This window comes from Callorhinchus milii, unplaced genomic scaffold, assembly GCF_018977255.1.
Source record: "Callorhinchus milii isolate IMCB2004 unplaced genomic scaffold, IMCB_Cmil_1.0 Scaffold17, whole genome shotgun sequence".
NCBI classification, from domain to species: Eukaryota; Metazoa; Chordata; class Chondrichthyes; order Chimaeriformes; family Callorhinchidae; genus Callorhinchus; species Callorhinchus milii.
The window spans coordinates 4,444,540-4,470,101 of NW_024704758.1; the positions used below are offsets into that span (position 1 = coordinate 4,444,540).

Sequence of the window (25,562 nt, forward strand, 5' to 3'; positions counted from 1 at the left end):
ATGAACAGACTCAAATGGCAATGCCCCAGCTATTAGTTTTCTTTTACTTTCTGTGAAAAGTAATTTCTCTTTCTGACGTGGCTAAGTCGCACAAAAGGCAAAGGCTGAATTGGAGTAATGGTTCAGGAATTCCTTTCGGAGTTAGCAATGTCTTTAAACAATGCTTTTTTCTGTAGATGCAACTTCTGGATCTAGGTCAGAAATCAGTATTAATAGCACACTGTGACCACCAATGATCACAGTCACCAGAGTTTGACACACGTCAGAGTTAGTATATATATCATGGGAATGGCAAGCTTCTCAAAGTATTAAATTATCTATTGCTGTCTTGGGAATTTTGTAAGAAAATTGCTAATAATTTGTCTTCCCCTGTGATTCCATGTTAGTGGTTCTCACATTGAGTTCTAATTGCTGAGTGGTGGTGTCATTTATACAACCTCTACTTCTGCTCCAGTTTCTATTTATTAGTTTGGTTTGATTGGGGCACGAAAATTAACCTCAGTGTCTCTCCCTCCCTCCCTCCCTCCCTCCCAACCAAGGCAGGAGTGAAGTGGGGAAATGATCAGCTGTGGTGTCCACTCCTGATCCCTATACAGTATCCTCTGGTACAAGGTTCACCCGTGTTGGCATTAGGTGAGGATAGGATCGCAGCTTGATTGCAATGCCTACTCCACTGTTGAAATCATTGAACAATCCCCTATCCAAGATCACGCAAAACCTTGGCCAGTTTGGGTGAGGTAACAAACGCTGCCAATGTCTATAAGTTATAACTCAGCATGGGTTTGAGGAGTAAGGAAAAAACGGGGGTGGCGGGGAGAATTGTTGAAGGATACTGGCAGATTTACAGAATCTCCACTCGGTTTGAATGGTGTTAGATCATGCCCTGTAATGAAGAATTAGACTAATAAAGCTACTCAAACATCAGGAATAGTTTTACTGCTTTATGAACCGAAAACATCTAAGATAAATACAAAATTCTTATAAAATATTATGAATGCATATTTGCCTGGTCACCCCTGTATTTGGTCTAGTTTCTCTCATTGGTTTATCTTTTCATATTGACTTTATATTACAGTTTTCTACCATTAATTTCCTCCTATTAAACTTTTATAAATAAATTATCTGCTGACTTCTTTTTCCTCTGGCTAGACATTATTTTTGATACAAGTGGTTTAGTTTGGTTCCAACCCGGCCTGACAGGCCAACGAGTCAAAATTTAAAGCAACAACAATACAGTAAAACTCACATATGTCTTAGCTTTATAAGTCGTATATTCACCAGAGTCCCATATCTGCAGCTTGCGGAGGGAGTTGGTGTAGTCAGTCCTGGACGTAATTAAAGCATGAATACAGGTCTTGGCGGCTTGAAGAGAGAGATAGTGGTGGAGGCAGGCAATGTTGTGGAGGTGGGGGGAAGCTAATTGATTGGATCAGAGGACAGATTAGGTTTAAAGGACAGTTGAAATCAGGAAAGTACCAGAACCTTGAAGGTCAAGCTGGGAGGAAAAGTGGTGGAGAACGATAGAATGGTGGAGAGAGATCAAGAAGGATTAAGAGATAAAGAGAATCCCAGTTACAGATGGACAGAAAGTCTTTTGTGATTTTGACCATGGCAGTCTTGATACAGTGAGCAGGTGGAAGCCGGATTGGAGGGGTTCATGCAGGGACTGTAAGGAAAGGAAAGCAATTAATTGCAGTACCTTGAGGGGGGAAGGTAAGTTGGAGATGGGACAGTAGTTAGGGAAGATGAAGGGAAGGTTTTTTGAGGGGTGGGTGATGACAGCTGTTTTGAGGGGTGGGAACTGCCAGTGGACAAAGAGCGAGAGGGGATGGAGCGGTGGGCAAGGAGATTGAACCTGGACGACAGGAGAGGAATGGGGATGGGGGTCAAGAAATCACATGGTGGGTTCATCCAGCAGATGATGGAAGAGAGGGACGATGGAGAAATGGAATTGAAGGTGTGGAGGGAAGGATGGGTGGAAGCCACAGGGGGAGGTGGGAAGGGGGAGGTGGTAGCAAAGGCAGAGGCAGCAGAGCAGATCCGCTCAATTTTAGACTTTCCGTCCGTTGGAGGAGAGGATGGTTGGGGCATGGAAACGTGGGCGAAGGAGCTGGTTTGTGCTGGAAAAAAGGAGCCTGGGGTTGCTCTTGGCCTCCAGGTTGATCCTGGAGAAGAAGAATGAGCCAGGCCGATTAACATTGCAATAGTGACTTGTCAGTCCCCAAATTTGATTTCAAGTGGAGAGCACGGAATGGGAACCGTGAACATGAATTCATGCAAATCAGTGGCGTGCTGAGGGCGAAAGATGCGACTGGTAAATGACATCTTGGCTAAGGTTTGAGAAATCATTGTCGCTAGTAAAATCCAATCAACAATTTTAAAGGTCACCAATCTTGCTTGACTGCACCATGTCAAGTTTAATATTGAATGAATCATTGAGAACGGGAGATGTATTGTACGCTGACCATCCATAAGGACGACCTGCATTTAGACTGACTGGGGACAATTATCGATCAGTTCCACGGTATTTGGGGAATCGAGATGTCTCACGATCAGGAAATCATTAAACAGAGACTGTTCACGTGCTGAAATTGATTAACTAAAACTTTTTTTATTTAACACTACTGAGGAAAGTAGTGGAATTCCTGAAAACATTATTAGTCAAGAGCCAGAATAATAAACTACAAGCTTTTTGAGGTACTTAGTTGTATCCCTGTTGAAGTTAATTAAATTCCCTTGCTCCATCAAACTCCGTAACCGCTCCCTATGTTAATGGGCACTAACGTTAATCTAATTCCCTCACACTGTCAGGCTCCCAACTGTGTCCCCATGTCATTAGTTCTCACTGTGTAAGGGAATATATTCAGCAGAAGTAAACAGACGTAATTTTTAAAAAAAATGTTGAAAGGTATTGGTGGTGACTCGCTCGAAACCCAATAAACCCAATTACCATTTTCCAAAGTTACAAACATCTTTTTCCTTTTAATTCAGCCATCGCCTGGAGGAAGAACAGGCCAGCAGTTGGTCCAGGCGATTGAAATTTTTCCTTTGCTGTACCCGTGCACAAGACTCCCAATCCGTAAGTATAATGAGATACTTTCCTATCTTACCCATAAGAGCACATCACCAGACTGCAGACTTGTAATTGGTATATAATGGCTTTCATATCGAGAGGATATCAAGAAGTGCCGTCTCCCATGTTTTATTTAGAGGGTAATATAGCTGTGATCCTATGGCTGAAACCTGACCGAGAACACGGATGATCTAAACCTCAAGCATGGTCATTGAGCAGTTTGTAATTATCTTGTGAGCCTCGGGGTGGAAGTGTCTGGGACTATTTTTATACAGTATATACTGCCGTGTTGCAAGGGGGTGGAGGAGAGAATTTTATCCTTTTTGGTTTTCTTCCTTTTGCTGAGGGTGGGGTCAGGTGAATGTTGGGGTTGGCATTTCAGCTGTTAAAATTATCCTATTGAAAAGTACATTATTTGATGATTTTTGTGTACATTATGGTTAGGCATCCTGGTTTAGGGAAGTGGAACACTTGCGCATACACACACACACATACATACATGAGAGGGAAGGAGCGAGAAAGAGTGGGATAGAGAGAAAGAGAGAGTTGTAAGACCTCTCTGATCAACTGAGAATGAGGTGCATTTGCTGCTATAAGGTCAGCAAATTGAGCTTTGAAGTATCAACAACATAACTTGGATTTATATAGCGCGCTTCACGTGGGGTAGCATCCCAGAGCCTTTGATGGTGGCGGAGTTTGACCCCGAACCAGGGGGTGGGGGTGGGGGAGAAGAGGTGACCGTAAGCACGACAAATAATACATCGGAATAGCACTTCTGCTGCACCATTCTGTTAGTTTCCATTTCCCACACGGAGTTAGATTGCCACTTTCAGAGCTGTTTGTGTGGTGCCGCTATCCACACTGGGAACCCTATTAGGGTGACCCCAAATCACTTTGCCTCGTCCCTTAACAATCAATATAATAATAATAATAATAATAATCCTTGCATTTGATATAGCGCTTTTCACGTCGGGAGGACGTCCCAAAGCGCTTCACAGAACACACTGTAAAGTGAATTGACTGTATATTTGTGGGCGAACGCGGCAGCCAATTGCGCACAGCAATGTCCCACAAACAGTCATAGATTGAAAATGACCAATTTTTGGTTTTGGAGGGATTATTATTAGGCGTGTGGAGTAAGGAAACTTGCCCAAGGTTTCGCCCTGACCTGCCTGGAATTGAACCCAGGTCTCTCACTTGCAAAGCGAGTGCTCTAACCACTGAGCTACAGGACTCCACAAATAGAGTCCACAAAATCAATAGATCGAAGAGAGTCTAGGACTAATTTTTATACAATATACAGTGTCGTGTTGTGGGGGCACGGAGGAGAGAATTTCATTCTTTTTGGTTTTCCTCCTTTTGCTGAGGGTAGGCTCAGGTGAACGTTAGGGTTGGCTTGTTCCAACAAGTTGCTGTTTAATTTTGACAAGGAAGGAAGACATAACATAATGTCTGTTTATTGAAAAATGATCCACAGTTGGTCAGAAATTTCTGTGGGTGTGTGTCTTCTCCCCATTCTCCCCTTCATTTTTCTCTCTTTCTCTCTACCCGTTTCGCCCACTAAATATGCAGTCAATTCGCTTTACAGTATATCCTGTGAAGTTCTTTGAGACGTCCCACTCCCTCTCTCTCACTCCACTCCCTCTCTCTCACTCCACTCCTCTCTCTCACTCCATCCCTGATGTGTATACAGATCACAAGCAACAAGGGACTGATCCTTATCCCTTTGACCAACCATAACAATACTATGTTACCTACATTGCTGACTATCACGTTGATGAGTAGGTGAGACAAAACTCTATTCAGACCATGTGATCCGGAAAAGAATTGGAAAGCTGACTATCTCTGTAATCTATTGTGGAGGCAGCACTTGTTTATGTTGTGAAGGTGTATGCGATTGTATGTTTGAGACAGGTCTGTATGTGAGACAGTAAATCAGGATAAGCAATTAGGTGTGCCTTTCCAATTTTTTACTGTTCCTGCAATTAAACCCCCCCAAAATAGCATTTGTTGTGATTATAATAGAATTGAACCAGCACTTAATGTTTGTCATGGAAACAGCAGAGAGTCATTTAGAATCAGGCAACCGCAGAGGCTGTGATTAACATGGATTCTGGCAACGCCGTTTGTTCTTATATATTGCTCCTATATTTCAGTGAGGCTTGAAAGAGTTTAACATAATCATATATTTATACGTGTCCAATCGTGTTTGGGAATTTGTACACGAATGTGTGTGTGTGTGTGTGTGTATGTCAGTGTGCGTGTGTGAGTGTATGTGTGTGTGCCCATGCAGTGTGCAAATGAGATGGCTTGCAGCTGCTGATTTCTTCAGAACGTTTGCATTTGGTACTGTTGGAGCTTTGCAAAATCCTAAGCTATTATTAAATATGAGGACTCGCGAACTCTGCAAGAGATGAACAAATCCTGCTGCAGGCACAGCTTCAGCAGAACATAAACCCCATGGATCCTGGTTACAGCCCATGCACAATGAGAGACACTGCAGCAGAGTCAATCACTCATCTCACCCCAGAGCTTTGAAAGCTTCGCCATGCAATCTGTGGCAGCACTCAACCTGTTTTTACCACCATCAGCAGTAGTCTAAAATGTTTATAAACCGTGCTGTTTATATTTTTGTTTATATCTTCGTTCAATCTCCTGCCCCAAAGTTGGGTTAGGGACATAGATCATGTCAAGGAAGAGAGAAAATGCTCATCATACCTGTTCTGTCTGCCACTTTTATTAGACTAAAGCTGAACTTTTAATCTCATTTTCCTGCCTTTTCCCCATTTCCCATAACATTCAATTCTAGGCATCTTCCTCTTAAACATTGGGTTACAGAGGAACATCAACCACTTTAACCGCCTTGCTTCAGACTCCACATGAATGAGTAGAAACCTCGGCAGTAAAATGGAGAGCCTCAACCTTCTATAGAAAGTTTTATCTGTTAATGCCAGAAGGATTGGGTGGGAGGGGAGTGGGAACGAGAAGAGGGGATGTTACCCACTAGCAAATAATATAATAATAATAATATAATAATCCTTGCATTTGATATAGCGCTTTTCACGTCGGGAGGACGTCCCAAAGCGCTTCACAGAACACACTGTAAAGTGAATTGACTAGCAAAGGTGGCTACATCCATTCTATAGTTCTTGACGGCAGTGCTGATCCCCAGTGCAGTAGACATCTTAAAGGTTATCTCTAGTTCTAGGTAACTGTATCACCTTCAGCAGGCTAGTGCATTGTATTCACATGAGTGCAACGGGCCAACAGAGAATGAGATGCATTTGCTGGTAAGGTCAACAACGACAAATGACACTTGTATAGTGCCCTTCACTTAGAAAAGACGTCCCAGGGCGCTGGGTCGACAAATTTACCTTTGATTAGAATCATCTCCTTATGATATCCAGTCAAGACACCTCGTGACTGTTGTTGAAAAGTGTCAGTGAAATATTGCTTAGCAATTTTGTTACGTTGCAGTTGCCCAATTTAGCAACCAGATTCTGTCAAAATAAACCAGAATATTTCTTTTCACAAGATCACAAGACTAGTTTGGATTATGAACGGTCTGATCTTATTGTTCCACGATATCTATTCTCCCATTACACCATCAAGCTATTTTTTTTAATGAGTCCAGTATTGTCTTTAGCCTCGCCCATCTTTTCTGGCAACCTGTTCCAGTTTCTGATTACCCTCTGGGTAAAAAAAAACTTCCTAATATCTTTCCTGAAAATGCCTTTTGCAACTCTAAACCCACGTCCTCTTGTTCCATTGACTTGATGCGTCCTGAAGTATTGGTCTGAGTTTACTTTTTCAATCCCATTAAAAGAACTGATACGCCTCAATAAAGTTTCCTTGGAGAGGGCTCTCGAGACTGAAACATCCTAGCTTGTTCACAGCTCATTCCTCTAACACTGAGGATCATCCTAGTTGTTCTCTGCACTGCCTCCAAGACCTGGGCAATCCTCTTTTGTGGTGTTGAAGAGACTGTTTGCAATATACTAAGTATGGCCTGACCAGAGTGTGATATTGTTTGGGTAAGATGTTTGAGTCTCTAAACTCAACAGATTTAGCAATATATCCTAGCATCCTATTTGTTTATTGCTTTCTCACACTGTTTTGACATTGCATCGATGAGTCAACTAAAACTGCAAACTATCAGCTTCCCTCTTGGCAGTTTCTGACCCATCCTAGGAGCACATCTGTTTCCTATTCTTATTTCCTATATGTATTACCTTGCATTTATCTGTACTAAAGTTCATGATAAGTATTATTACTGTTATAAAAGTGATATTGTGTCCCCTCCAACTCCTAATAGCAATATATTATAGTGTATGAAACATACTGTATAAATGCAATTTGTTCAATAATAATAAATAATCCTTACATTTGGTATAGTGCCTTTTCTGTCAGGAGAACATCTCAAAGTGCTTCACTCAAAGTGTAGTGACTGTGTTTTGTGGGCGAATAGGGCAGCAGTCAGAGTAAGGTTTGCCAGAGACTTCCACGTGAGTAGCCTACTCCAGCTCCTCTACCTATGTAAAAGGTTACATGTTAAGACAATCTGATTGCCCTCAGGCTCTGTAATGATGTTATATTGAGCCCAACTCTGCCTCTGTCCTCCAGGATGCCTATTCTGAAGTTGCCTTTCTTTTTGCCGAATTTTTCCGAGACCTGGACATCGTACCATCGGACATCATCGCTGGCTTAGTACTGCTGCGGCAGAGACAGAGGGCTAAGCGAAATGCCGTCTTGGACGAGGTAAGCAGAAGCTCGTGTACTTTGTTTCTCTGGTCACACTCGAGACACACCTTGGGTCTCTTGGGCTTGTCCCTTTGTTTTATTCTTGAGCTTTCATTCTCTTCTGAAGGAGCTGACTTGTGCTGGGTGTGCGTGTATGTGTGTGGGTGTGTGTGTCGGTGTGTCGGTGGGTGTGTGTGTCGGTGGGTGTGTGTGTCGGTGTGTGTGTGTGTGGGTGGGTGTGTCTGGGGAGAGCGAATTATTTGAAATCTCTGCTGATTACAGAACGTCTGAGTAATTTTTTTTNGCCTTGCAGGCAAACAACGATATTCTGGCCTTTTTATCAGGAATCCCAGTAACGAGAAACACAAAGTACCTGGATCTGAAGAACTCAGTGAGTGCCACTCTCTGTTAAACCTGCTCACAGCTAAAAAGAAGCTGGCCCAGGCTCAGACTATGCTGAGACCTGAATCTCACAGAATGTTATTCTATAGAAGTGAATTATTGAAATCCAGCTTTCCCTTTGGCTGGCGTTAATGTCGGATAAAAGTCTGTGTTGTGAGAGAGCACTCGATTACTCACTCTCTCTTTGCTAAGGCTGTTAAAGGGCATTCCAGCACGTTTTGTGTGGCAGTGTAGACATCATTGAGCTGAGCCAACTAGGATCTGTGGCCGTGCATTTAATACAGTTTTGAAATGCAAGAGTCACTAACGAGGGCAAAACCAACCTGTTGCTAGGGCGACAGATCTCTCCGTTACAGGAGTTGAGTCCTGTGGAATTTGCTTCGTTGGAAGCCTGCACTAGCAGGCAACGAAGGCAATACGATACATTTCTTATCGCTCATGAATCACAATTGCAATCATGATCTACAGAGGAATGGAGTTACTTCATCGTTTTTCCATAAAATAAAAATAATGATATAATAATCCTTGCATTTGATACAGCGCCTTATCACGTTGAGACGTCTCAGATTAAGCAATCCACTGCGATCTGCTGTTTTTGCTGTTTTGCTCACTCTCACTGCTGTTGTACAGATGTGCTTGAGCTACGGTAACAAGTATATTCTCTCTTGCAGCAGAGGGAAGGGATTTATCTCAGATCTTCCCTGCTCTGAATAGGGTCCAGGTTGAGCATGGCTATCATCCCAAAAGCTCAAGGATGGTTCGTGACCTGTGAGACTAACAAAATAAGAAAAAAATAAGACGACAGCAGAATTTTTGTGAAAATGTCCATTTAAAATGCATTGCTGAAGACTTGATGTTGTAATGAGATTGCATTGACACGTGTCATTGCACGGTGAAGATGTCATCTCAACAAAGTAATGTGCTGCTGATCTAGTTCTATCAGGCCTTGCTTTGACGACAGGACATTCACCCTTTATCAAAGCTGCATTTGGCTCTCAATAAAGTTTTTTGGGGGCAGCCGGGTGTCTGACACATATGGAAACCCATCCCCATACTTAAGAGTATCCAAACCAAGCTGAGAATTCCATGCATCCCACCGACATATGGAAATCCCAGAGATAGATTGTTGGAATGAAATGCGCTCTCTCTCCCTGGAGGGACATATCCTGCCAATCTAATACCAGAAAATATTAGGCGCAGGTTGGCACGTGCCAAGACTTGGGGGACTCCAGATTGTGCGTTGGGGTAACTAATGGAGTCTAACCAGCTAACACCGGATAGTTTGCCATTGATATCGCTGTCCGGCAAGCTTTCCCACTGCTTGTCCAGCTAGTACCACCGTACTCGTTAGGGCTTTCGCTAACAGGGCTAACAGGAGCTGAGTGGGATGATTCCCTCTCCCCAGTGAATAGTCTGCCCTTCCATGTCCTGCCGATGAGCCAGGCCGGCTGTGCTGTCACCAGCAGTGCCCTGGAATACTGCGGACCCACCTGGCTCAGGAACCAGGACCACCTCAGAGGGATGGCTCGATTCCCAGATTCCGTCGTCAAACATGTCACCAAGGGTGAAGGTGAAGCTTCTATAAAATCTAATTGGATCAAACTTTATCCTGATTCTTCCCAGGGATTTCTTTGTTCACCTTTTTTTTGTGTGGAGTCTCAATTGTTTTAGATAAGCTTTATGCACATGATAAAGTCACAGCAGGAGGCCGGTTCATGTGATTGTGCTTTAAATTGGGGGTTGAAGACGTGGAGCTGGAATTTGTGCTGAGCTGTGGAATGACACCCTCTGCTGGGAGAGCAAGCAAACAACCAGCAGCTGTCCATGGTATATGAACCCCAGTCAAGAGTGGAGTTACAATGGTAAATGCCTCTTGACACATCAGGATAACTGCAGGATTCGCTCGCCGTACATCAATTTGACAGTCTCACAAATTAGATCCCATTAAATGTAACTTCTACGCGCAGCACACCAGATTCTGTGATTTCTCAGTAAAAACAAAATCACATTTTGAATAAAAATGTGTGCAGATTGTTTCAGTCATTGGTTGTGTCTCATCCAAGGGAAAAGGTAAGTTCCAGTGTTTCTCACGCTGAGCAATGAAAACACAAATAAAGAGGAGGATTTCATGCTGGGATTAGAAATCCACGTGATGGGAGTAAGTGAGGAAGAAATATAATGCGGTTTTGCATGAGAAAGCTCCGATAATTTCAGTTACCTAAGATGTTTGCAAATTGTGGGCGTTTTGCCCACAAAATATATACAGTCAATTCGCTTTACGATATATTCTGTGAAGTGCTTTGAGACGTCGAGAAGACGTGATAAGACCCTGTATCAAATGCAAGGATTATCATTATTGTTATATTGCATTCCCTGCGAAATATGATCTGTTCTATACCTGGTGCTAGTCTGTGGGGAAATAGTTGTTTTTCTTTCTGTTTTCTTTTTCAGCAAGAGATGTACATGTACAAGGAGACATGCTACTACATGCACTTTGCATTGGCTGCCTATGGCTGGCCTATGTACCTAATGCGAAATCCGACCTGTGGACTCTGCAAACTGGCCAGCTCCTGTTCGTGAGTACAATCCCAATTCGAGTGCTGGAGGATACATCTATGGTTACATTTCCGGGGATTATTTGAATTACACTCCCCACCTGAAGAAGGTGGATTAATTTTAGAGCAATGGTTTTCATTGAATTCACTGGACCACACATAAGCTCTCTTACCCTCCTGTTATCCGATAAGAGCTTGAAATGAGCTCAGAACATGCTCAGTCCAGCACCTAGTGCACTCACACTCGGCTCAGCCGAGAGCTGGTTGGATAGTGGTGATGCATTTGATTGCTGGTTTATGTATTAGATTGTTTTGAAAGTGATTTTGACAGTAATTACACTGCTGCAATCCATACTCTTATTGTAGAGCTGAGGGAGTGACATTAATGAGGGTGTAGGGTGTGCAGGGTGTCCACAAAGTCCTGTTGCAAAACAGTGATGTGGGACTACAGAGGAGCTGAAACTCGTTGTCGGAGATGCATTCCTCCTGCACTGAACATGGTGACAGATGAAAATGATGGCACTCACTCACACCCATCCTCTTGACGTCTAAATACAGTCAAACACTTGTGCTGAATACAATCAAGTACTTCTGGATACAATTGGCCATCATTCTTCCACGCAAAACGTGGGGGAAACAGGACTTTGTGGACACCCTGTACAAATGGTTGAGACAAACCTGTGACCAGGTGCATCTGGTTGCTTAATCCAGTAAAGACGGGATTACACATGGTGTGCCACTGGATTGGTAGTGCCAGGGGAAGCACCCGCAGGGACAGAGCAAGTACCTACACATTGCCGTGCACCAGCTCTTTGGATCAGTTTGATCGAACAACCGTGACTTAAACCTGGATCTGGAGTTATGATGATGTGACGACAAAGAGCAATGAAACAAAATCCTCGTTCTAACCATATCGCTGACTGCTCCCGTTTCCCAGGTGCTGCTGCTTTTGCCTCCCCCGACCCAGATATGCTCCAAGTGTGACCGTAGAGGAGGACAACTGCTGTAGCTGCAATGTCATTGCCATTAAGAGACACTTTGTGGATGAAGACATGCCGTCTGTGGACATTGTATATACTTCTTGCCACGATGCGGTATGTTGCTCTGCCTTGCAGTTAATATTTGTAGGTCTTGTACCAAGGTTTTGACTGATAGTCCCAATCCCTAGCTAATAGTTATATAGCGGGGCACGTGGCTGGTTATGATGCAGTCTTACCCCGAGACCGCGCGCACGCCACCTGCCCCCAGAGCTCAAGTGGAGTGTTTTGGTCACTGATGTACAAGTGAATATATTCTAAGTATATTCTGTGAAGTCCTTTTGAGGCGTCTCAACCATGTGACACATACGCCGCTGTGTCAAATGCAAGGATTACAACACAAAGTACTTAATGCTGTGAGGGACTTGGAAGTATTTGTGGCTATAAGCATTCTGGAATTTATGTCGACATCGACATACACAGTAAATTTAACCTGTTCCTGTATGTTTTTTTGTTGACATCCATAGGATGTCTATATAAACCGGTTCGAGATAAGTGGGTGGCACTGTACTAGGCTAATACAGGCGAGGAGCTATCATGTTATATTTACTGGAGAACAGAGTTTGATTAGCTTAAATATCCTCACTGCTCCCAAGATTCTAGCACAGCCTGTAATGCATATCCCCTGACAGCTGCTGTTTCAGACATCCCTTTGGGTGTGATAGTTCCTTTTAAAAAAAATAATAAATTGGTCACTTCAATCCATGACTGTTTGTGGGATTCTGCTGTATGCAATTGTCTACCGTGTTTCGCCCACAAAATATACAGTCAGTTCACTTTACAATATATTTTGTGAAGCGTTTTGAGACGTCTTGAAGACGTGATAAGGCGCTATATCAAATGCAAGGATTATTATATTACTATATTATATTAAATTTTTCCCTCTGCATTCTACACTGTTGTGCTTTTTCATTCCTTATGGCTTCCCCAGCAATATTCCTGATTCAAGGAGCGGTTTGTCTGGCACAGCGGCACATTGTGCTGAGATACTGAATTATTCCAATTATTAATTGGAAGTAACAGGTTAATTGGTTAAAGATGGAAAAATGCACCTCTCAGTTTATAGCTGTCTTACCTTGTGCAGATGCCATGAATATGACTGTGTCAGAATATGACACCTAGAGTGAGTTGGCTCCAATGCTGTCTCGAGGTTTATATGAATAGTTTATTAACCAAAGTGAGCTGCATTTGCTCTTATGGTTTATGGCGTTTTGAATCCATTACCTATGAATTATGATAAATAATAATCTGTGCATTTGACATTTCACGCCATTAGTCAGTCTCAAAACAGCTTTACAGGAACTGTCTTGAGTTTTTATATACATGACCCACATTCTCCATTAAATACAAGCGTGTTGTTTATTGTATCGAACTAGATAGACAGAGATCACAAACTCTTCTCTATCTAGCTTGTGATTCAGGTGACTGTGTAGGAACTCAGCCATTATTTTAAAGTGGAGTTTTCCTCTTAGTTGTCGTGACTTATATTCCCTCGGCATTCCAAATTCCCTTCAAAAATGCTGCTTTGCGTGTAGGACATTTCTCCGGGTTCCCTCTGTTAAAAACATTCACTTCTATTCTTATTAATTCCATTCTGTGTCCAAGGTATTTGTATTACTGTATAAATCTGTTTTTGAATTACACTTGCTGGTTGGATTCTGAGCAAGCTCAAAAGATAGCTCTGCTTAGGTGATGTGTGATTCCATTCCTGCTAGAGATGAGCTCAGTGTGTGTCAAGAACTGCCACGTGCACTGACAGGCGTAGAAAGTAAAGTGAGAAAATCATTCCGTAATCTAATGGCAAATGTGAACTCATTTATTTTATATTGCAGCTTTCACCTTCTGGTGAAAAGAGATAAATGCACTCTAGCGGTTTGTTAAAGCCGGGGCTGGACTACGAACTTCTTACGAGATTCTTTATTTTGTTGGGAAATGTCACCCCTTTGGAATAAACCTGTGTCTGTTAGTCGTGGTTATAATTCATTTTAATCACTGTTTCCAGGTCTTTGAAACTCCTTTCTATGTTGCCGTGGACCATGATAAAAAGAAGGTGGTGATCAGTATCCGGGGAACACTTTCACCGAAGGTGAGGTGTTGCAGCATTGCCTGTTTCTCTGTGGAATAACTCGCAGCTGATGATTGCTCTTCTGCTGGGTGGCAAATCTCTGTTCTGTGACAAAGAACTGACTTCAACATCAGGCCTATTTTATAGCAAGGAGTACAACAGCATAACAACTACAACAAATTACATTTGTTACCCCCTTTCATGTCAGGAGGACGTCTCGAGGCACTGGACAGTCAGGGATTTGGACCCAAGCTGGGGGTCAGGATCAGGAAGGTAGGGCTAGGAGGGTGACCGAAGGCGTCATTGAAGAGGAGGGTCTTGAGACGGGCCTTGAAGGAGGCGAAGGAACTGTGGGATGGAGTTCCAGAGGGTGGGGGCAGAGAGGCTGAAGGCCCGGCCGCTGATGGTGCTTAAGGCCGGGCAGGGGACATAGAACAGGCCAGAGCTGGTAATGAGTTAACAGGTCACAGAGGTAGGGAGGAGCAAAGCTGTGGAGGGCTTTGAAGGTGAGGACGAGGATTTTGAACCCTATCTTCTGGGGGAATGATATAAACATAGAGCACAAGCTGTTACTTTAAAATAGGCCTTGTGTTTAGCATACTGACCCTCTACAATGGACATATTTAATTCAAGATCACTTTGCCTGGACATTTATGCCTCTACATATGGTTAGAAACAAACACACCCAATCCATGCATGCATAGCCAGACACTCATATTCACTTTTTTTTTAATCTCTCTATCAGGATAGTGTGACAGTCTGGCTCATTTGGTCAGAAGGTTGTGGGTTCAAGCCCCATGTCGGGACTTGGAACTCATAGTCTTAAGTTGACACTCAAGTACCGTGCTGGGGTGTGCTATGTTATTGGAGATACCATCCTTCGGATGAGATGTTAAACTGAGGTCCTGTTCAGGTTCAGGTGGATGTTAAAGATCCCTTGGCACGACTCGAAATGAACGGCACAAATCATCTAAACCATCATATTTAAGATCGAAACTGGGTCCTTCCTAGTTTGCATTCCTCCCGTTAACTAATCTCTCAGAACTGGCGCGTAGTGAACATACGTTGATTGTTATCTGTTTGTGGTTTGACTGACAGGATGCCTTGACTGACCTGACAGGAGATGCTGAGCGATTACCAGTGGAGGGGCACCATGGTACCTGGCTGGGCCACAAGGTAACTGGATTCTTCTCTGCATCCTTGTTGAGGTGTGATGCGGGTATGCCTTCCCTCTTGAATGTTCGACACTTAGCCACAAGAGATATTTCAGTGGTACCTGAGGACGTGACAGATAAATTTGATGGTGAATGATTCATGCCTAGCTAAAATAGAATAAAAATAAACCATTCTTCACACAGTGAGGTTCAAGAATGTAAACACCTTTCTTAAAATAGCCATAGACGGGGATTTAATTGAGTTATTTAAAAGGAAAATAGGTGGATACTTGGGAGGCAAAGGTATTTACGGGATGTGGAGAAAAGGCAGGGAAGTGGGATTAAAAGATCTGCCATGCTGGAATAACGGAGCAGACTTGACAGGATCAATGTTAAATTCGTATTCCTAAGCAAATACATTATAATAATAACATTCCTTGCATTTGATATAGTGCCTTATCACGTCTTCGAGACGTCTCAAACTGTAAAGTGGAGTGACTGTGTGTTTTGTGGGCGAAACGCAGCAGCCAATTGCACACAGCGATGTCCCCAAAACAGTCACGGATTGAGTGACCACATTATTATTATAATTTGAAATTTTATTTTGAAGGGATTATTACCCCCGGGAAAGCGATCCGCCAATCGACTAACAAGCGGGTCTCTCCTTACTGCGAGGTAAACCTATTGCATTTACCAGCACGGATAACACAAATTTTTCAGTATTTCACGGAAAGGTCACTCTTGAAGCAGTTAATCCCCTCAAACTTGAGGTGTCTACCTGTACCCGGTCTGATCTATTAGAATTAGTTATTCAGTGCAGTTTCAAATTGCACAATTGGCTGCCGCATTTCACCCACAAAATACACAGTTAATCCACTTTACAGTATATCCTGCGAAGCACTTTGAGACGTCTCGAAGACGTGATAAGGCGCTATATCAAATGCAAGGATTATTATTATTATTATTATTGCTCCATTCAGTGGGTCTAGTGTTTTTCTCTATTTTAAATGCTATTTTATTCAACATAAACAATCCGCTGTCAGTGACATCCCCGAATATCCCCGAATCCATTTATCTTTTGCATTCTCTCCCCCCTGCCTTCAAAACCCTCTTAAAAACATATCTTCTTGTCCATGCCTTTCATCCAAAGTGTTGAATTATCTTTGCTCTCCTTTCCATGGAAGGCATGATAATAAAAGAAGTTGTTATAATTTGTCATGTCGTGTCACGCAACCAGTTTCTGATGTAAACCTGTGGCTAAAAGTGAAAACTTTTTCAGTATAACTGATGGTCACTTTACAGGGCATGGTGCTGTCTGCTGAGTACATTAAGAAGAAGCTGGAACAGGAGATGATTCTATCCCAAGCATTTGGCCGAGACCTGGTATGTTACCACTGATGTTCTTCACTTTCCTAGAATACTATACTGTGATTCCTTATGTTTACAGATTAGTTATTTTGCCGCTTTTAGTAAACAGGAATCCGTGTACTTTTAATACAAGCTTCGAGTTCCAAAATGTTCTCATGCAGCTTTGTTTTGCCCTCTCCTGAATCAACAACAATTTGAGTTTATATGGTGCTTAGGCTAACGTCTCTGAAAGTGCTGACTCAACAACAATTTGTCACAAAATATACAGTCAATTCACTTTATAGTATATTCTGTGAAGCGCTTTGAGATGTCTCGAAGATGTGATGAGGTGCTATATCAAATGCAAGGATTATTATTATGTATATAGTGCTTAGGGATGTTGGGTTCTGGGCAATGAGCAGAATAAGACCAGCTTATTCTTTATAGTCTTCCTTCAGTTAAGGACCCGAGAACAGAGGAACCAAAACAACAACAACTTGGATTTATATAGCGCCCTCCACGCCGGACGGCCTCTCAGAGCCCTTCACAGTAACGGATCCCGGGACCGAGCCAGGGGGAGGGGAGGAAGGTGACCAAAGGCGCGGTCGAAAAGAAAGGTCTTTAGCCGAGATCTGAAAATAGGAAGAGAGGGGGTGAGGCGAAGGGAGTGATGAAGAGAGTTCCAGAGCCTTGGGGTGTAGTTGCTGAAGGCACGGCCGCCGATGGTGGAGCGGAGGATTCGTGGGACAATGAGGAGGCCTGACCCGGTGGAGCGAAGGCAATGGGCACTGTTGTGAGGAGAGAGGAGGTCAGAGAGGTCGGGGGGTGCAAAGGATTGCAGGGACTTGAATACAAGGGTGAGGCTCTTGAAATCGAAAGACACTCAGCAACTCATGTCTTGAAAATTCTTTACTTAATAAGAAATGTAAAGTTTGTTAGTTCAATTGTCACAAATACAACAGACAGGTGACTAGCGTAGACAATTGTCCGTATCAAAGTCAGTTGGTAAATTCACAAACAGCAGCAAAACTCTTGCATCAGACAAAGTCTTTTACTTCAGACCTGAAACCTCTTGCTTGGTTATATTGATCACAAAGTCAAAGTTGATGATGAACAGCTGAGCCCTGCGGTTTCTTCGACAGTTGTTAAACATTGTTATTCACCTCCTCCCGTAACTTTCAATCGATTTTAGAAGTTCTGGAATTTCTGCAATTTCCTTCTTCCTGAAATTGCTTGAAATTGAGTTAACGAAAATTGATGAAACGATGGAAACAGTCTACATCTGCTGGATTTTAACCCTGAAGACAACGCATTCGTTTCACCGCTTCATATCATCACATGAAAGATAGCTGTTGTGTGGACAGCAACTGATACGCCTTGTCCCAGGCTGAACAAATTATAGTTCGGGATTACACCTTTTACAATCGATTTTCCACAGGCAGGATGAGATTAAACAATCTTTCCTTTCTCACGTCCATGAAGCAATTATCTCACATGAAAAGAATAATAAAATACAATCTGCAGAATTGTTATTACTCCTGCAGATTTGCTATGGAACTCTTTAACACAACACTGATTAAGACATGAGTTTGTTATGGGAAAATCTCTTCAATTACCTCATCGTTAACACAACACTAATTAAAACATGAATTTGTTATGGACGAACATCTTCAACAATCATTAGCTACAATAACAAGTCATCTTGACATTTTTCTAGTTACATCATCATTTTTAACCATGAATCAAAATGGTGTCTATTCATCATGAGCATTTCTAACCATTGATTAAAATAATTATTTCGACTACATGGGGGTTAACATATATTCACAATTTTAGTTATGAAGCGGGATCACAACAGGGGCTAACGTCTTGAAGCACTTTACAGGACACTGCAGACCAGAGAGTGGGGAAAGAGGCAGATAAATCTAGGCAGAGTTCAAGAGGTAGGTTTTCAGGAAGATTTTAAAAACAGATTAGGGAGAAAATTCCAGAGGCCAGGGGTGTAACAGTTGAAGGCTTGTCTGTCCATGGTGTAGTGAGGGGGTGAGAAACATGCAACAGACTTGAGTTTGCTGAGTGGACGGGGTGAGCTGGAAAAGGCCACAGAGGTAGGAAACGGTGAGAGTGTCTGGAGATAAGAGTGAGGAACACCCTCAGTGCTGTATTGGAGTGTCACCCTAAACTATGAGCTCCAAGCGCCAATTTGAACCCACAAACTTCTGACTCCAAAGCAAAAACACTACCAGCTGAGCCAGGCTGACACCTGATGATTGTTGTGACAAATGTTATTGAAGATCAGTCATGCGGCAATCACATCAAAGAACTGAGGCTGTTTAATGATGATCTGTGTATGAGGGCTCGGAGCTGTGTATCTGTGTTGAGTATCGTCAACCTGCGGTGACGGTGATTGGGAAGGGCATTCATTCTAAATCGATCTTCTCGCTCTGAATCTCTGTACTCGAGTCGAACTTTCATTTCTTCCAGCATGTAACCTGTCCAGCAGTTTAATTAATGTTTTAAACAGGACGAGTTCCTCTCGTGGCATTGTGGTACCGCTAGATAAGTAAAATCATAATGATCCTTGCAATTGATGTCGCACTTTCTAATGTTAGGAGGATGCCTGAAAGTGTTTCACAAAGTGTACGCTGTAACGTGCAGTGACTGCATTTTGTCAGTGAAACAACTGCTTGCAACTCCCTCAGAACGTCTAACATCACTTGCCAGCAAAGAGCAATCAGGAAAGACTGACATATATTACCTTTGTTTCTTATCCCTCTCATATAAACCTACAGGGCAAAGGGACCAAACATTATGGATTAGTGGTGGTCGGACATTCTTTGGGAGCAGGAACGGCAGCTATTCTCTCCTTCCTGCTCAGACCCCACTACCCTACTCTCCAGTGCTTTGCCTACTCTCCCCCTGGAGGACTCCTCAGGTAAGTACAACTTTGTGAAGTTGCACACGGTAGCACCAAACATTAACTGCTGTACACAGACTCTAATAAATCGGGTTATAAAAAAAAACCTCCATATTTACTAGAGTTACAAAGGAACCGTGCTGTTCCATCCACAATAGGGAACAATGTTTTGATGGCTCTGTCTCTTTGGCTCTGTCAGAGGTTTCTGTGATCGGAGGTTAGGTATGGTTGTAGCCACTTAAAGGGAATATTGGCTAAAAAATGGATATGGTTAACTGAACCAACATTTGAACTTCTACAACTCTCCAATGAGAAATCTCTCCGTTGAATTGAGGCAGTTGTAATTGGGGCATCAAACTTGAAGGAAACACTTGAAAGGGAAAGTCTCTCATTGCTGTATCATTGTGCCGTACGCACTCAGTTTGTCAAAAGAGGGATTTGAGATGCCATCCGGTGTGAATGGCCCCTATATAAGTGCAAGTTGCTGTTGCTGTTGGAATCCATTTCTTTTTTTTGAATCAAAAACATTTTATTCAAAGGAACGATTTTGCAGTAATGAAGTTCCTATCAAGCATTTTATTATGTTTGCACACAAACACCAGCCTGGCCTAAAGCTAGATTTAACTCCTGTCGTTTCTCTGATCATTTCATTCCAAGCTGTAAATTGCTTCATGCAAATGAATCAACAAGGGAAAACAACCTGATAAATTTTCTGTTTTATATTTGTTTAAGTTCCTCCAGGCTGAGTATGTGTAGCAGAGATCTGAAGGAGAATGTAGAAAGCAGCAGCTTTTTTTTCTCACATTTTCCCCTCATGATGATGATTCATTATTTGGTTTGAAAAAACCCTGCAGTACTATTCAAGAGATTCTGCAACTGCTGATATTGTTACAGATCTATGTTACTGATTTGAACTGAAACAAGCGAAGAATAAAGAATGATCTAAAGAGACAGGAAAGAGCTGAGCAGAAAAACTGAGGTAGAAGAAAGTGAAACAAAGATGGAGATTGAGATGGTATCATGTATTGTTGGGTGCAAGTTCCATATATCTCTTGATCGTCCAGTCAATTGTAGTTAATCTTCACTGTCCCGTCTCTACCTTATAGCCCAGCCGGCGATGGTAGGACAGGTCGGGCGGGAGATATGGAGCAGGTTGGAGAATGGAGGGAGTGGACAGGTTGGTAGGGGGTCAGCAGGTCAGAGAGATAGGAGAGGGCAAGGCCATGGAGGGCCTTGGAGGGCCTTGGAAGTGAGGACGAGGATTTTGAATTCCACCCTCTGAGGGATGGGGAGCCAGTGGAGCTGGGCGAGGGTGGGGGTGATGGGGTCACGGAGCCTGGTGCGGGAGTGGACACGAGCTACAGAGTTCTGGGGGAACTTGTGGAGGAAAAGTTGGGGAGGCCGACAAGAGGGAGTTTCCGTAGTTGAACCTTGAGGTGACGAATACACGTTAACATTAAATATTAACGCTAGATTCCAACTATCCTCCATCATAGCCACACCAGCACGGTCAGCTTTGTGCTGTTCAACTGATCTTTGCTGATTCCTCACGTAATCTCTTAATTCTTTAGTGATGATGCAATGGAATACTCCAAGGAATTTGTGACGGCTGTTGTTTTGGGAAAAGACCTGGTACCAAGGTAAATTATGAAATCGTATTCGAGTCCATTGCTTACCAACACGATTCTTATTGTAAACTGTACTCTTGAGTAAATAGTTTATGACTGTATACAAGTGGACGTTTCTTAGTTAAATTCACACTTCACAGGTCTAGCCTCCTGTTCTCAACTTAGTGGCTGTATTTGTACAATTGTATTTATCTTTTGAAGATAACAGATAGGAGGAACTTCAGTTTATTGCCAGTGTTTCCACTTTGGGGGAATAAGACATGTTATTTTAAATCCTTTTGATTGCTTTTCCTCCTCTTTCGTGTTCCCCTCCTCTCAGAACAAAATTAAATAGTATGACACTACTGTACGCAATTAGCTGCTGCGGTTTGCCCACAGAATGTACAGTCAATTCACTTTAGTTATTCACTTTATGGCTGCTTGTGGGAACTTGTTGGGGCAATTGGCTGCCATTTTGCTTACAGACAAAGTCGCTTCCTTCCTTTTTATAGATAACAGTAATTACTTTGCACTTTGAGACCATTTGACCTGAGAAAACACAATAAAATGTATGTTTGTTTTCTTTCTAATTAGAATTGGTCTATCCCAGCTGGAGGGCTTCAGAAGACACCTGCTGGAAGTATTACAGAAGAGCAATAAACCTAAGGTAAATCTCCCATTCCTAATCCAATGAAGATTGATGAATTACCATTACACTGAAACTCTTTCCTCTGTTACTTTCTAATTACTTTTTCAAAAGTTACAACGGTTAAAGTCCATTTAGAACTGCAGAATTTATCACCTCTGAATCTTGAGGGACACATCTGGAAAGCTGACCTTTCTTACTCTTGCGATTTACCCTGTTCATTACACAGCATCTGTTTTTAAAACATTCGGCTCATGGTATTTACCATTTTAATTTCTGGGAAAACCTGCAGTAATTCTGTTGCTAACATTAAACGTATCTCACTCACCTCTTTAGAAACAGTGCCAAGCATTGTAAACGCTGAATAAAATTGTCTTAGATAATTACAGGATATTATAATAATACTTTTTGTTTTCTTTCAGTGGAGAATTATCGTGGGTGGCACCAGGTGTATTCCTAAATCTGAACTGCCAGAAGATGTAGAGGAGACAAGTGTTCAGAATAATCGGCAATGGGCCTACCCTAGTGATCTAACTATTGCTCTTTCTGCCAGTGTCCCACTGTACCCACCTGGCCGAATTATTCACGTGGTTCACAACCACCCAGAGGAAAATTGGTACGCATCTACAATATAGTTGATCACTGTCCAACCGCCCTCTGTTTGTCCCCTGCTATGTTTGTGATCTGTCCTCATCTCTATAGATTGTCATTGTACGAATGTAGAGATAGAACTGCAGAGATCGAGACAAATTCTGGGGATGAACACAAGTTCAACCAGCATCTTGAAAGAGGTTAACATTTTGAGTAGCACCCTTCATCAGAATGTGTTCATTTGTCTGTGAAGGGGAGCAGTGTATATGTGGGGATGATCCACTTCATTTTAATCAGATTTGGGATTAAAGATTATTTATGGAGAAGGTTCCTTGCCCCAGATTCGATGGTCTGGGAAATGGGAATAAATCCAGTATAGAGTAGACGTGGAGGATTAGATGGGTTGAATGGCCTTTCCTTGTGCCGACTGTTCTTTTGGTCCTGTTTGCTCACTGGTTGTATTGTTATGGACAGCTGCTGTGGACAGGAAGAGCCGACATACTACGCAATTTGGAGTGACAACAAGACGTTGGATGAAGTCATCATCTCTCCTGCCATGCTGAATGAGCACATGCCTCACGTTGTTATGGATGGACTTCACAAGGTATTTGCTAAACGTCTTTTCCCCTAATGACAATACCAAATTCAACCTGCGAGGCAGAACAAGCCCTGTCAATTATCAGAGGTAATTGGTTAAATTAATAGAATGATGCGATGCTATATAATGCTGCACTGTAAACCACGATTGACAACTACACTTTCAGCTTTATCTAGCAACACATCATTCTGTTTGGATGAGGCTAACTACCACACAAGCAGCTGTCATTCACCTTAATTACATTCTAATAGAAGTTATAACCACATCTGCATTATTTTAGTGAGAGGCCTTCTGTTTCCTGGAGTAATATTAACAGCTTCAGATTCTATTTCTCAGCTGTAATGGTTAGACAAATGAAAGGTAATAAAACATCCAGACTTTGACTGGCATCATCGATTACTTTCTGAGTGCGTGGGTTTAATAGTGAGTGTTGGGAAAATTGCACTCACTTTTTAAGTTTATCTCTGCAGTCAGGTCACAGAAATCAAGTGGAAAGCGCTAATGTTCAGAATGCTCTGGCTTCTCGCAACATTTATTGCATCGATTAGTTTGCCAAATGGAAGCGAGACAAGGCTTTCGTGGGAGGGTATTTAGGGATAATTCTGTTAAGCACAGTTCTTGAAAACATTTCAATGTTTGAAAGTTTGTTTGACAAAACTATCAAATGTGGAAAGTTTCACAAGAATGCTTTGAAAGGGTGTTTTGCTAAACGTGCATGCACCCTGCTTCATTTTATTCAATTTTTAATGCCTTCAGCTGCTGTCTCCCAACAACTTGCCAACCTTGGAAGAACCTCCTGTCACTGATAATTCTATTTCCCCCCACCCTTCCCCCCCTTTGAACCTGGAGTGAATTTGCCAGTTTGCTGCTGTGAGCTTGCTAGTTGACATGATCCAAAGCTGTTTCATGTTGGACCCTTACAGCTAACACAAAGATGAAACCTATATTGAATCAGTCAAACACAAGCCACAGAACTGAAAGAATAGTTAGGCAACTGCTAACCCCACACAATCACCAATGTACGTGTATTGTTTATTTACATACCATACATGGGTGCGCTGCTGTTTAATTTGACAGAATGCCGCAATTTATGGTTTCCATTCATTTCCAATCCAGGTCCTGGAGAATTACAACAAGGGGAAGACAGCATTGCTGGGAGCAGCCATGATCATGGTCAGCCCAACTGAAGTGGACTTGAACCCTGACATGATTACCCAACAGCAGCCTCAGTCCTTAGGCCAAGGAGACCACAAAAGGAATAGCGGCATGAAGTAAGGGAACAGTAAAACACGATAGTAGAAGGTGCACATCAGTAATGGCTATCTTAATATCATTAGAATATGTTAAACTGAGGTCCCATCTGCCTGTTCAAGGGGAAGTTGAAGATCCCATGGCAGTATTTGAAAAGTGAAGGCGGTTTCACCCAGTGTCCTGGCCAGCACTCCTCCAGATAAATAATTGGTTATTTCTATCATGGTTGTTTGTGGGACTCTGCTGGGGGTGCAAATGGGCTGCCATGTTTACCTACAAATACCACAGTAACTCCACTTCACAGTACATCCTGTGAATCTCTTTGAAATGTCCTCGTGACATGGTAAGAAATGTAAGGATGATTATTATTAAAAAAATAGCCTAAGTGATGCCTCTCAAACCCCAAATAGGATTTTCAGAAAGGCGGAGACAACTGTGCCTCAGATCCCTGTTACACTTGGGTCTCTGTCAGGCGAGGGTTATATTGACTTAACAATGGCTTATTGATGTGTATTCTTCTGTACCGTGTGCTTTCATCTTGAAGTTTTTTTTAATATACTTTTCCTCCTCCAACCCCTTTGCTTCCTGAGGCTTTGCTTTTTTATGTACTGCTTTGCCTGCGGAGGTGGGGAATCATCCAGGTTAACTTATGTGCAGGGACAGGGTGGTAAGGTATTGTGTACCACAGATGGGAGGAGACAGGTTTGCACCTCCCTATTAGTACTTGGACAGCAGGTTTTCTCTGGGTGCAATTGGACTGACTTGCGTAGAATAGAGACATGGTATCGGGGACCAAAGAAATGAAGAGAAGGAACAAACCCAAACCACTGTCTCCTGACTAATCAGAGTGACTGACCTCTGCAGGCAGGGAACCTGTGCCCTAGCACTTTATGGTCCAGCACATGGGAGTGCACTGCATCACAGCACTTGGTCAGAACGTGGCCAGCGACTCACTGTCGTGTCTTTTTCATGACCTGTCGCACTCAAAAGAACAAGTGCTTGGTGGAGTTCCGTGCGTCACTGTTTCGTTCTGTTGGTGAACTTTGTAATGTTGAGCAACACTTTCAGGCACATATTTCACCATTATCTATACAGAGAACTGTGGGTTGGTATAGATATTGCTAATACAACATAGCGCACATGCAAGCATGAAAAATAGTTCTTCAATAATTTGGAAATCTACAATACTATCCGTACAAAACATGTTAGTACATGTACAGGTTGGAGCTGGTTTTGTTTTGGTCAGCCAGCCTGGTGTCTGACACACGCGGAAACCCATCACCGTGCTTAAGAGCAACCAAACCAGAGTTCTAATACGTGTAAATTCCATAAGATCTTTTTGGAGAGATTCCTAATTCAGGAAAGTATTAGGCACAGGTTGGCAAGAGCCAAGGCTTGGTGACCACAGTGTGTGTTTTGGTGATAACTGCTGCTCTAACCAGCTAAAACCGCACAGCTTACCTTTGAGAGCACTATCTGGCAAGCTTCCCACTGCTCGTCCAGCTAGTAAAGCCCTAACCATTAGAGCTTTGGCTTGCAGGGTTAACAGGAGCTGAGAGAGAGGATTCCCTGCCCCCAG

The 25,562-nt window shown here is 42.6% G+C and overlaps 1 protein-coding gene across 6 annotated transcripts in view; it reads left to right on the plus strand.

Annotated features, from left to right (window-relative positions):
- Window positions 1-25,562, plus strand: part of dagla (diacylglycerol lipase, alpha) — a 107,638-nt gene that overhangs the window by 77,382 nt on the left and 4,694 nt on the right. For all 6 annotated transcript variants that reach the window (XM_007887456.2, XM_007887454.2, XM_007887455.2 and 3 more), the window contains 14 exons: window positions 2,992-3,079; window positions 7,697-7,831; window positions 8,127-8,204; window positions 10,667-10,791; window positions 11,708-11,864; window positions 13,810-13,893; window positions 14,971-15,048; window positions 16,329-16,409; window positions 19,166-19,308; window positions 20,862-20,930; window positions 21,492-21,564; window positions 21,966-22,159; window positions 22,609-22,738; window positions 23,849-24,003. In XM_007887456.2, the coding sequence (XP_007885647.2) occupies window positions 2,992-3,079; window positions 7,697-7,831; window positions 8,127-8,204; window positions 10,667-10,791; window positions 11,708-11,864; window positions 13,810-13,893; window positions 14,971-15,048; window positions 16,329-16,409; window positions 19,166-19,308; window positions 20,862-20,930; window positions 21,492-21,564; window positions 21,966-22,159; window positions 22,609-22,738; window positions 23,849-24,003 (1,590 nt within the window). The remainder of the gene's footprint in view (window positions 1-2,991; window positions 3,080-7,696; window positions 7,832-8,126; window positions 8,205-10,666; window positions 10,792-11,707; window positions 11,865-13,809; window positions 13,894-14,970; window positions 15,049-16,328; window positions 16,410-19,165; window positions 19,309-20,861; window positions 20,931-21,491; window positions 21,565-21,965; window positions 22,160-22,608; window positions 22,739-23,848; window positions 24,004-25,562) is intronic.